At 36.4% G+C, this 13,564-nt stretch overlaps 2 protein-coding genes across 2 annotated transcripts; both read right to left on the bottom strand.

The window, feature by feature from the left end:
* Positions 1 to 1,077: 1,077 nt before the first annotated feature.
* Positions 1,078 to 4,884, bottom strand: LOC120535365 (pleckstrin homology domain-containing family F member 2-like). The gene is made up of 2 exons (XM_039763152.1): positions 4,778 to 4,884; positions 1,078 to 2,224 (listed from the first exon to the last, which is right to left on the bottom strand). Exon 2 carries the CDS (start codon positions 2,198 to 2,200, stop codon positions 1,394 to 1,396), a length of 807 nt encoding a protein of 268 aa, XP_039619086.1. The 5' UTR covers positions 2,201 to 2,224; positions 4,778 to 4,884; the 3' UTR covers positions 1,078 to 1,393.
* A 4,314-nt stretch (positions 4,885 to 9,198) lies between these two features.
* On the bottom strand, positions 9,199 to 13,015 carry LOC120535363 (pleckstrin homology domain-containing family F member 2-like). Its single transcript, XM_039763150.1, has 2 exons — positions 12,915 to 13,015; positions 9,199 to 10,355 (listed from the first exon to the last, which is right to left on the bottom strand). The coding sequence occupies exon 2, from the start codon at positions 10,329 to 10,331 to the stop codon at positions 9,525 to 9,527; it is 807 nt and encodes a 268-aa protein (XP_039619084.1). The 5' UTR covers positions 10,332 to 10,355; positions 12,915 to 13,015; the 3' UTR covers positions 9,199 to 9,524.
* Positions 13,016 to 13,564: the final 549 nt, after the last annotated feature.

Below are 13,564 nucleotides of genomic sequence, written 5' to 3'. Positions count from 1 at the left end.
CTGAACTCATTTTAAATGTAACAGTCTTGATCCACTGTACTAATTAATGTGTTAACTAATTTAATGTTGACTCCAAACAGTACTTTGCACCTCTGAAATGTGGACGCTTCTGGGACAACATACAGTAAACATAAACATCCAGCATAAAAATGCAGAGTATGATGTGGTTATGTCTCCCATTGTAGTCTTTATTCGTGACTCCAAAATCCTACATTAATGTTAGGTTAACTCGTAATTCTAGATTCATTTCATGTGAGTGTGTCCAGAGATAAACTACAGTCAATACACTGATGATTCCTCTGATGAAATCCCCTGAAAAATGTACTAGATTTTTAGGACGTTATGTCAGGGTGGCAGAGCCCAGCTGCACTGTGAGTAAATCAAGACTGTTATGTATCCATTAACATACAGTATATACTGTAAAAATATTATATATTATATTTTGTGAACGCCCGTGTCTGCGTGAGTTTCCTCCAGGTACTCGATTTCCTCCCACAGTCCAAAGACATGCAGGTTAGATGCATTGGCGATCCTAAATTGTCCCTAGTGTGTGCTTGGTGGGTGGATGGGTGTTTGTGTGAGCGCGCCCTGCAGTGGGTTGGCACCCTGCCCAGGGTTTGTTTCCTGCCTTGCACCCTGTGTTGGCTGGGATTGGCTCCAGCAGACCCCCGTGACCCTGTAGTTATGATATAGCAGGATGGATAATGGATAGATTTTGTGAACTGTTATGAGAGGTTTCTTGACTTAAGAAACAGATTGACAAATGCTGAATTAACATTACAAGACAGACCAATAGTAGTCTCATTTTTAAAAGTCCTACATCTTTGAAATGATTACTTTGAAGTATTAAAAAGCTGCTACAGTAGATGACACCATACATAAAGGAAACCTTTTTGAAAAACTAATTCCTGCCAGGATATGGAGGGCTGAATGACACTCCCTATCCTCCCTTCTGAATACTGCTGAAGGATATGTGAGTGCCTTTGTATTTTAGGCAAAATTAATTTGATCTTTCATAATTATTCATTTTTTTCTAAATGTATCATATGTATAAATATTTAAACAAGCAAAAACAAATATTATTAAATATTTTATTCAATAAATAAATAAATTGATGAGAGGTAAGCAATCCATTCCATGTAAACTATAATTCTACAAGTCAGACATCATCATTTAATGTTATTATTTTGAAACATTTTGCAGAGGTTACAAAATATTACTGTAGTTATAAAACAATTATCAGATAGCAGCTATATGTGAATCCATTTAAACATTTTCTAATAAATAAATGACAAACAATGAGACATTTAGTGTAAACATTAAAGTTTTCTTCACAGTGTCCTTCACATTGACTTTCACATTTAAAGGTGCACCCTGGAGGCTTGAGATGGCTTCACTTTTTGTGCTTCTTCAGTCCCACAGGTAATGCTGGGCCTTGTGATCCAGCCCACTTGCTTTCAACTCTTTCCACAGTCTCATCTTCACTTGCGACTTCATATGTAGGCCTGGCACAGTCAAAGTCATCGGACCACCTGTTCCTGCCTTTGTCTTTCCTGTCCTTCTCTTCTTGTAAGTTGTTGAAGCACAAAATGCAGACCCTCACAGGTGACGATGAAATTGTTGGAATAAGAAACCTGCATTTGGAGCAGGCATTGCACACAATAAAGCCACACTGCCGGCAGTGGTGCCTTCGCTGTGTCACCGTAAACTTGTCTGTGCAGCGCATGCAGATTTCGGAAGCTCTGTCTGGGATCCAGATTGCAGCCAGATTACCAGATGGCCCTCGATCTGATTTTGTTAGCTGATGAGCTCGATACTTTTCCAAATGGATTATCCATTCCTGTTTCTCCCTCAAAGAGGCAGCAGACACATAGAATGACTTTCGAGGTGTTCTGATGAGCCAATGGTTTTGCAGTTCTGGACAGTCCTCTTGATTCTCTATGACAATGTCTTCCAAGGGTATGATATGCTGGTGGCTATACCAGCAACTGTGCATCACAATGCTGCCATAAACCAGAATGTCATTGAAGAGGAAAAACATCTTGGGCTTGTGGGTGCGGCGGCACATCTTCATCAGGCGACCCTCCGCAATAAGAACTCGTCCAGGTTTCATCAGGGGCTGCCCAAAGGCGCCAAAGGAGTTTTCAACAGCAGTTATACGCTCATAGTTTGCTCGGGTGTAAGCCAGATGGTATTCCATTGAACTTTGTTTAACTTGCAGATCCTAAGGACAGAAATGTAAACATCAGAACATAAATATACATCCTCTCATCATCTAAATGATCTTTATTTAGCTATGCTGAGTACACAGATTCTTCCTTAATCTGCATGGATATTTTCTAAGTACTGTAATTTTCCTTATAAAGTCATTCATTTCATAAACATGGCTGTCGGGAAAACAGAGAGACTTCACAGCTAGCATTACTTCGTGCAATGTGTCTGATGTTACCAGGACAGACTTTAGCCCTAACGCAGCCTTGAATTGGATTAGCCGGGTATAAAACTGTAATAATCATCACTAACTGTGATTTCCAGGCAAACATGGTGAGAGAAGAAGCAATACATTCTTTGTTGATTATTAAATGAAATGACACTTGAAATAAAGGCATGAGATAGAACCTTAGCTTTAGTAAACTGAAGTTTCTCCCCACAGTAGTCAGATGAATGCCATTCAGAAAAATGTGACCAGAGTCACGCCATGAAGTTACTTATTACTTTAGTATATCAGTTAAAGGCAATGATTACATCAATAAAACATATAAAGGACTAATATATCACACCAATACCAATGTATGAGTAGCAAATATAATGAACCCAAAAGAACATCTTGCCTTTTACCAGCTACACACATATTAGGAAGTTATTATTCTCAGGCTGGCCTTAGCTTAAGACCTGTGTGTTTTAACATTTTTTTATATTTTTTATAGTTTTGGCAGCACAATTTAAAATCAATCAATCTTCCAACCATTTTCAAACCAGATAGATGACCAGTATGTAAATCTACAGTATACAGTATATAAGCATTAATGTATATATGAATATTGTTAAATACTTTTACTGATTATTGTTTTAAACTTCAACTTTTTATGTGAATGAATAAAACTCAGATCTCTAATCTTCTTAGTGGAAAGTGTTACAAATGTAAATATAATGAATCTACATCGAAAAACAGTTACTTTAACACTAAAATGTAACTCAACACTAGCGATCTTGCTGTGTAATTCTATCTATCTCAGTTTCAGCTTACTTTTGTTCAGTACAATTTTACATATTAATAATTACATAATGCATATACATAAAGATACAGATCTGTTTACATACTCAGTAAAACAAAACAGTTCCAACGAATTAACATATATTTAAACTAATAATACAATTAACACTACCGTTAAACTCTTCAAGCAGATTTGAATGTGTTATGTGTTTTTTATTTAATATATTGTGACAAATACACACATACTCAAGTTATAAAGAAAGCACTCTCTTTCAATACTGGTAGAGTTGTACATTCAAGTAACGCGATGGCTACAAAACGGCAATATTTAAATGAAACCTTCCTCTTTAGTTCCGATACCTAGTCTAATACGCCTGCAGCATCGGTTAGTGTTGGTAGGCAAACCCCAAAACCAACTTTAAACTTTAATAAACCATTCCCATTGCCAAAAGCTAAAATCCAACATTAAACACACTTGATTGAAATCCAACATGAAATAAATCATAATTAACAGTTCTAATTTAGGTGCAGCGCCGCAGAGCCTTCTGGGACGTCTGTTCCCTCCGTCGCTACAATATTTATGTGCGTTTTTTGCCTACAACACATTGAATTCATATCCCATACTCGTTTGGCTCAGTGGTTAAGGCTCTGGACTTCAAATGCTGAGGTGTGGGTTCAAATCCCAGTGAGCAAGTCACTTCAGCTGCCTATGCTCCAACTGGATAAAGAAACGAAATGTAACTAATTGTATAGTAGATGCTGCAAGTCGCTTTGGATAAAGCAAACATGTACATATCCGTCAATGCAGCACTTGGCGACCTCAGGCTTTAGTTTTCCATAACCCTACAATGGTCTAAATGAATGGATACGTGAGAAGAAGGAAGCCACCGTTTGTGTAAAAGCTGCACATTTTCTTAATTTCTACATTTTCACATCGATGTAGCCTATATTTCGTTTTTGCTCCCCAACATGTGACCACTAAGTTAATCAATGACTGCAGATTCCTCCGTACTGAGCCAATGTGCAGGGCAATGGATGAGGGCGCGCCCTGTGTTCGAACCTCCCGGCATTGACTTTAGCATTCGGCAATGCTGAACTGGATTAAACAGGTATATTATATTATATTATATTATATTATATTATATTATATTATATTATATTATGCCTTCCGTAATTGTGAACTTCATCTCAAAGCGTTTCACAGGTTATTATTATTAATATGCAGGCTCACTTCGCGTCCTTGTGTTTTTCTAGTTAAGTATTTTAGTCACGCACTCCGAGTTCAATCAGATGGTTGCGAGTCCGTATGTCTGAAAAAATAAAGTTCTTTCAAAAGAGCGAAGACAACAAATAAATGGCAAGTGGCGCACGACTTAATAACTGTAAATCATGTAATGAAGTGAGACTGGACATGGACTGTTTCATTATAATTTCACCAGTGCACACCAACAACGTTTTGAACAGTTTGTTAGAAAACCTCAATTCCATCAATTTTCGACTTAGAACGTTTAAATAACTGGATATCCAAATACCAGAAGTGATCCTTCTTTTTTCAGGGCTTACCTTCAGTGAGAAGTACGTGAATGTGCTCGATCAATGAACAGCTGGAGTCTCCGCGTTTTACATCTGCGTCTGAAAGTCCTGTTCTTGTCATTAATGGTTCACCAGAAAGGAAGTGGACATTTATATTTCAGTACTTCCTTGTGTTGTAATTTCGTACTCAGGGCCCACCCACTTTCAAAAATAACCTGACAGATTTCCTGTAACTGTTTGTTTGTTCCAAATTCTTGGGAATAAAACTCAATGATGTTAAAGGTTACGTGCAGCAAGTTAGAAAACCTGTAAGACTGGCAGGAAAATATTTTTTTTTCGCAGATGAATACATATGGAAGATAACATAACTTTTGAATGCCCAGTAATATTTCTAAGGGGTAACCTGAGCTGACAAGTGTCACATGCAAGCCAGAGGTCAGCTCCTGACAACAAGTGTGCCTAGAGGCTTTTATTGTGTGTTTTTGTGTTATCACTTTAGATTTGGTGTCCTTCATTACATTGTACTTACCATGTAAGCACCTGTATAATTACAGAGTAACAAAGTGTTATTAACTTGTATTTACTATGTAATATACAGTGTAATGTTAAAATTAAGTACACGATTGTAGCTGTTATTGCACAGTTTTTATAAGTATGCACAGTATGTATATAAATTGTGGAATAGCAATTATAAAATTAAGTACACAATTGTAATTGCTATTCCGCAATTTTTTATAAGTTTGTATGTCTATAAATTGCGGAATAACAATTACAATTTTAGCGTTAGATTGTGTTCCACAGCAGGTAATGACATCTAGTTACTCTGAGTATACAGATAATTACATGGTAAGTACGGTGTAATTAGAGACAACTAACCTAAAGTGACACTTGTGACTTTAGGTTTGCCTTATGAATTTAGTCACTGCGTTTATTTGACCTTCCTCTGATCGGTTTCTTTCCTTCGCCTTATGTAGTGTCACAGATTAACAGTGAGGGTCACTAAAAGAATTGACATATTTTTAACTAGAAATGTGTTCTGCTTGTGTTTATTGGCTCAGCAAATGTGCTCTCCTTGGACTAGAAGATGATTTGTCTCAGGTTTAATCACCATCACTGATGACAATCAAGTTACTATATTTTACCTGAGCAGATCGCAGATCCCGATTGCTAATTCACTGCACCACAGAGGACATGCAAAACACTGAAGTAACCGCACGAGAGTCATACATGAGTATATCAGGTGATAAGATGATTATTCAAAAACCTGAGGTGGCATGGGATTTAGAGAGCCTGGCTCAGTAATTTAAAAATTAATCAAAGGCACATCAAATGTTTGCTTTTTACAAAGAAGGTCAAATTTCAGGAGCATGAAAATACTGTACTTATTGAGAAGAATGAAAAAGTAAGAGGCAAACACATTAAGAAACAAACAGAGTGAAAGTCAATTCCGCTACTGTAAAAAATGAAATAACAATGTTGTTCACTTATGTATCTAATTTAATATCTCTCTATTATATAAAAAAATCCTGGGATGAGATGAATCTTTTTAGCCTGGGACGAGACATGACTTTTTCATAGAGATACTTTCACGCTCTGCGAGATGAGACTTTGTGCCAAGAGGTTTAGCCACACTCTGGGCCAGAAATAAAAGACATTGAGTAAGATGACAAAGTAGAACGTCGTAAAGAGGTTCAAAAACATTGGCGCAATACACATGCGGAGCAGGTTAGAGATAATGAATGTACTAAAATTTGAAAGTGTCAAAAAATGATAGTAAAGAACGCATTAGCACAAAAAAACGGAAATTATTACTCGGTGAAATAATGGAACAGCGAAAAGAGATCAAATATATTGTTCGGATTTAAACTTTAAGTTGGAGACTTGTAGATCGTCTAATTTGTGTTGCTATCATGGAAAAGTAGTGTTTCTTCCTAATGAAGAGGCGTATCTGCGAGAATTAAAAGATTTGCTGTTTAGTTAAAATGAAATCCGCATATGGAAGCAGCAGAGACGCAAAGTGGCTGGCATGTAGCACAGGCCAGGGGGTTGGTGAGCGAAGCGAGCAGGGGAAAAGCCCCCTAGTAACTTAAAATAATTATGTTTGTTGATATTGTATAGCTTTTTTCTAGTTATGGTGACATACTTCTTTTAGATGTCACATTAACAAAATTAAATTATGTTGAAACAAAGCCATTAAATAATTTTCTTTTAACAGAAGCGAGGTCATTACTCACTTATTTTATGTTAATCTTACTTAAATGTAATATTTTTTCTTTGCGCTTTTCACCACCATTACCTATTGTCTCTGGGGGTGGGAGTGAAAGCTTTAGATTCATTAAAAATTTTCATCTCCGGTTTTCAATGGATCTCGACATTTTAGGGTCTTCTGATACCAAAAACATTAATATCTTCATGATGGGTATGTGTCTGTCTGTGTGTGTCTGTGTGTCACAGTTTTGTAAGGAGGGTCCAGACCTAAAACGGCTGGATAGAAAAGTACCATATTCAAAACTTAGGTGTTATTCAATAAAAAAATAATAGTTAAAATTAAAATTAAAAGGTTAGTAAAGTATCAAAAATATAGAACTAGTGATGTGTAAAACGATTCTTTTTAGTGAGTCAAATCATTTTGTTCATTTCTCAAATCTTTGAATTGATGCACTTCTAAAGCAACAACAAGCTTGGATTCCAGTATAAAATCTAGAAGAGTATCATAAAAGTGTAACACCTTTAACCACCAAACAATATAAACAATATTAAAAGCAAGCAATAAAATGAATAATTCACACATAATCGAATAAGCAAACATTTCTCTAGCCTAGATATAAAAAGAAATGCAACAAGCGAGTTCTTACATCTTTTATGTCTAAATAATAACCTACATAAATAGAATGGGATAAGATGTGTATGACAAAGTTCTATGTGTCTGTAGTATGTTGTTAGCATATGCTGCTGTTAAAACATAGGCTAGAAATGTTGTATTGTTCATAGTATAATTGTACGTTTATAAATGTAGCTTTGTAAAAGTATTAGTCATTTCCAGTAGATGGCCACCCTCTAATGTGTCCTCCAGTCAGTCAGTGAACTGAGATTCAATGTACTGCGTTAAATGTGTCTGCAGTTTCTTCCTCCATTCAGTACACAAACTTATTCTTTCGGTGTACCGTACTGGAGTGAGCATGAGTCTCTTGTGTGCAGTTCGTGAACAAACTTGCAATGGTACTCCAGATCAATAGGGTTATACTGGTTCATTCAGTGTAATCAGTATACTGATAAGGTCACTGGCACTCAGTTAGAGTAAACCAAATAATGGGAGGTGCTTGGTGTCGTCTACCAAGTCAGTCATTGGCGAGTTGTCGTCATGACCGTTTTGCTGAAACAGGCTATTTCCTGAAGACAGAAGCCTTCAGTGAAGTGAAGTTAAGATGATATCTCCGGACTGTCACAAAATGTAATATAAAATGTAGCACACACCGCACATGCCTTGAAAAGATTTGCTCTTTAATGTCCTTGTACCACTAAGACAAATGCAAAAGAACTAGTTTGTTCATTCATCACTACTGCAAATGGGCCCCCATAACAGTTCAAGCTTTAGGGCCCCAAAAGTAGAGGTCCACACTGCATAAACATCAAAACCCTTTTGATGAATTATGGTCCAAGGGATCCCCAAACCTTTATAGAGCTGGAAAGACAATGAGACTTAGCAAATTCATTTTTTTCTGAATGCCGTTTGCTTTCTGTGGTTCTAAAAGCTGATTTTGCTACTTTTTTCATACACTTTTAAATCTGCTGCGGTGGGTTGGCACCCTGCCCTGGATTGGTTCCTGCCTTGTGCCCTGTGTTGGCTGGGATTGGCTCCGGCAGACCCCCGTGACCCTATTCGGATTCAGCGGGTTAGAAAATGGATGGATGGATGGATGGACTTTTAAATCTGTTGTCTTCGTCAGAAAATCATTGTTTTTGTTACCTCCTGTATAACAGAATTATTACGCAAAAAGAGCAATCACCCCCAAAAAATGAAAAAACGCTGTTCTTAACTATTTGTGTTATCATAGTGTAAATTGTTATTTGAATGATTATTATGCTTGCATAGATTACTTTAATTTTTTTTTAAATTAAACCTAGAAAAACCTGACACAGAAAATGAATTAAGTTAAAAGATTTTTTTTGAGTATATTAACATGAGACAAATATGTTAGACCAACAAGTTTGTTTTAAATTATGGCTTCATTTAATTAAAAAAATGTCATAATTTAATTAAGTAAATCCATGAAGTTACTTTTTTCAGTGTAATTTTTAACTGATTTCAAATGAGTAAATTTTACATACCAATTATAAACTGACATTAATTAAATATATAAGTAGTTGAACTTACTCAGTAGTATCACTTGCAATATGTTGTGTGGCGGACAGCCACTTTTAAATGGCTCATATGTATAAATATTTAAACAAACAAAAACATATTATTAAATATTTTATTTAATAAATAAATAAATTGATGAGAGGTAAGCAATCCATTCCATGTAAACTATAATTCTACAAGTCAGACATCATCATTTAATGTTATTATTTTGAAACATTTTGCAGAGGTTACAAAATATTACTGTAGTTATAAAACAATTATCAGATAGCAGCTATATGTGAATCCATTTAAACATTTTCTAATAAATAAATGACAAACAATGAGACATTTAGTGTAAACATTAAAGTTTTCTTCACAGTGTCCTTCACATTGACTTTCACATTTAAAGGTGCACCCTGGAGGCTTGAGATGGCTTCACTTTTTGTGCTTCTTCAGTCCCACAGGTAATGCTGGGCCTTGTGATCCAGCCCACTTGCTTTCAACTCTTTCCACAGTCTCATCTTCACTTGCGACTTCATATGTAGGCCTGGCACAGTCAAAGTCATCGGACCACCTGTTCCTGCCTTTGTCTTTCCTGTCCTTCTCTTCTTGTAAGTTGTTGAAGCACAAAATGCAGACCCTCACAGGTGACGATGAAATAGTTGGAATAAGAAACCTGCATTTGGAGCAGGCATTGCACACAATAAAGCCACATTGCCGGCAGTGGTGCCTTCGCTGTGTCACCGTAAACTTGTCTGTGCAGCGCATGCAGATTTCGGAAGCTCTGTCTGGGATCCAGATTGCAGCCAGATTACCAGATGGCCCTCGATCTGATTTTGTTAGCTGATGAGCTCGATACTTTTCCAAATGGATTATCCATTCCTGTTTCTCCCTCAAAGAGGCAGCAGACACATAGAATGACTTTCGAGGTGTTCTGATGAGCCAATGGTTTTGCAGTTCTGGACAGTCCTCTTGATTCTCTATGACGATGTCTTCCAAGGGTATGATATGCTGGTGGCTATACCAGCAACTGTGCATCACAATGCCGCCATAAACCAGAATGTCATTGAAGAGGAAAAACATCTTGGGCTTGTGGGTGCGGCGGCACATCTTCATCAGGCGACCCTCTGCAATAAGAACTCGTCCAGGTTTCATCAGGGGCTGCCCAAAGGCGCCAAAGGAGTTTTCAACAGCAGTTATACGCTCATAGTTTGCTCGGGTGTAAGCCAGATGGTATTCCATTGAATTTTGTTTAACTTGCAGATCCTAAGGACAGAAATGTAAACATCAGAACATAAATATACATCCTCTCATCATCTAAATGATCTTTATTTAGCTATGCTGAGTACACAGATTCTTCCTTAATCTGCATGGATATTTTCTAAGTACTGTAATTTTCCTTATAAAGTCATTCATTTCATAAACATGGCTGTCGGGAAAACAGAGAGACTTCACAGCTAGCATTACTTCGTGCAATGTGTCTGATGTTACCAGGACAGACTTTAGCCCTAACGCAGCCTTGAATTGGATTAGCCGGGTATAAAACTGTAATAATCATCACTAACTGTGATTTCCAGGCAAACATGGTGAGAGAAGAAGCAATACATTCTTTGTTGATTATTAAATGAAATGACACTTGAAATAAAGGCATGAGATAGAACCTTAGCTTTAGTAAACTGAAGTTTCTCCCCACAGTAGTCAGATGTATGCCATTCAGAAAAATGTGACCAGAGTCACGCCATGAAGTTACTTATTACTTTAGTATATCAGTTAAAGGCAATGATTACATCAATAAAATATCTAAAGGACTAATATATCACACCAATACCAATGTATGAGTAGCAAATATAATGAACCCAAAAGAACATCTTGCCTTTTACCAACTACACACATATTAGGAAGTTATTATTCTCAGGCTGGCCTTAGCTTAAGACCTGTGTGTTTTAACATTTTTTTATATTTTTTATAGTTTTGGCAGCACAATTTAAAATCAATCAATCTTCCAACCATTTTCAAACCAGATAGATGACCAGTATGTATATCTACAGTATACAGTATATAAGCATTAATGTATATATGAATATTGTTAAATACTTTTACTGATTATTGTTTTAAACTTCAATTTTTTATGTGAATGAGTAAAACTCTGATCTTATCTCTAATCTTCTTAGTGGAAAGTGTTACAAATGTAAATATAATATATCTACATCGAAAAACAGTTACTTTAACACTAAAATGTAACTCAACACTAGCGATCTTGCTGTGTAATTCTATCTATCTCAGTTTCAGCTTACTTTTGTTCAGTACAATTTTACATATTAATAATTACATAATGCATATACATAAAGATACAGATCTGATTAAATACTCAGTAAAACAAAACAGTTCCAACGAATTAACATATATTTAAACTAATAATACAATTAACACTACCGTTAAACTCTTCAAGCAGATTTCAATGTGTTATGTGTTTTTTATTTAATATATTGTGACAAATACACACATACTCAAGTTATAAAGAAAGCACTCTCTTTCAATACTGGTAGAGTTGTACATTCAAGTAACGCGATGGCTACAAAACGGCAATATTTAAATGAAACCTTCCTCTTTAGTTCCGATACCTAGTCTAATACGCCTGCAGCATCGGTTAGTGTTGGTAGGCAAACCCCAAAACCAACTTTAAAACTTTAATAAACCATTCCCATTGCCAAAAGCTAAAATCCAACATTAAACACACTTGATTGAAATCCAACATGAAATAAATCATAATTAACAGTTCTAATTTAGGTGCAGCGCCGCAGAGCCTTCTGGGACGTCTGTGCCCTCCGTCGCTACAATATTTATGTGCGTTTTTGCCTACAACACATTGAATTCATATCCCATACTCGTTTGGCTCAGTGGTTAAGGCTCTGGACTTCAAATGCTGAGGTGTGGGTTCAAATCCCAGTGAGCAAGTCACTTCAGCTGCCTATGCTCCAACTGGATAAAGAAACGAAATGTAACTAATTGTATACTAGATGCTGCAAGTCGCTTTGGATAAAGTAAATATCCCTCAATTCAGCACTTGGCGACCTCAGGCTTTAGTTTTCCATAACCCTACAATGGTCTAAATGAATGGATACGTGAGAAGAAGGAAGCCACCGTTTGTGTAAAAGCTGCACATTTTCTTAATTTCTACATTTTCACATCGATGTAGCCTATATTTCGTTTTTGCTCCCCAACATGTGACCACTAAGTTAATCAATGACTGCAGATTCCTCCGTACTGAGCCAATGTGCAGGGCAATGGATGAGGGCGCGCCCTGTGTTCGAACCTGCCAGCATTGACTTTAGCATTCGCAATGCTGAACTGGATTAAACAGGTATATTATATTATATTATATTATATTATATTATATTATATTATATTATATTATATTATATTATGCCTCCCGTAATTGTGAACTTCATCTCTAAGCGTTTCACAGGTTATTATTATTAATATGCAGGCTCACTTGGCGTCCTTGTGTTTTTCTAGTTAAGTATTTTAGTCACGCACTCCGAATTCAATCAGATGGTTGCGAGTCCGTGTGTCTGAAAAAATAAAGTTCCTTCAAAAGAGCGAAGACAACAGATAAATGGCAAATGGCGCACGACTTGATAACTGTAAATCATGTAATGAAGTGAGACTGGACATGGACTGTTTCATTATAATTTCACCTGTGCACACCAACAAAGTTTTGAACAGTTTGTTAGAAAACCTCAATTCCATCAATTTTCGACTTAGAACGTTTAAATAACTGGATATCCAAATACCAGAAGTGATCCTTCTTTTTTCAGGGCTTACCTTCCGTGAGAAGTACGTGAATGTGCTCGATCAATGAACAGCTGGAGTCTCCGCGTTTTACATCTGCGTCTGAAAGTCCTGTTCTTGTCATTAATGGTTCACCAGAAAGGAAGTGGACATTTATATTTCAGTACTTCCTTGTGTTGTAATTTCGTACTCAGGGCCCACCCACTTTCAAAAATAACCTGACAGATTTCCTGTAACTGTTTGTTTGTTCCAAATTCTTGGGAATAAAACTCAATGATGTTAAAGGTTACGTGCAGCAAGTTAGAAAACCTGTAAGACTGGCAGGAAAATATTTTTTTTTCGCAGATGAATACATATGGAAGATAACATAACTTTTGAATGCCCAGTAATATTTCTAAGGGGTAACCTGAGCTGACAAGTGTCACATGCAAGCCAGAGGTCAGCTCCTGACAACAAGTGTGCCTAGAGGCTTTTATTGTGTGTTTTTGTGTTATCACTTTAGATTTGGTGTCCTTCATTACATTGTACTTACCATGTAAGCACCTGTATAATTACAGAGTAACAAAGTGTTATTAACTTGTATTTACTATGTAATATACAGTGTAATGTTAAAATTAAGTACACAATTGTAGCTGTTATTGCACAGTTTTTATAAGTATGCACAGTATGTATATAAATTGTGG

Source organism: Polypterus senegalus, chromosome 9, assembly GCF_016835505.1.
Source record: "Polypterus senegalus isolate Bchr_013 chromosome 9, ASM1683550v1, whole genome shotgun sequence".
Classification (NCBI taxonomy): Eukaryota; Metazoa; Chordata; class Cladistia; order Polypteriformes; family Polypteridae; genus Polypterus; species Polypterus senegalus.
Note: the sequence above shows the minus strand (reverse complement) of the source record. Positions and strands in the feature narration are given on the sequence as shown.

Coding starts and splice junctions, on each gene's coding strand:
- LOC120535363 (XM_039763150.1), bottom strand. CDS start 10,331: ATGGAATACCATCTGGCTTACACCCGAGCAAACTATGAGCGTATAACT.
- LOC120535365 (XM_039763152.1), bottom strand. CDS start 2,200: ATGGAATACCATCTGGCTTACACCCGAGCAAACTATGAGCGTATAACT.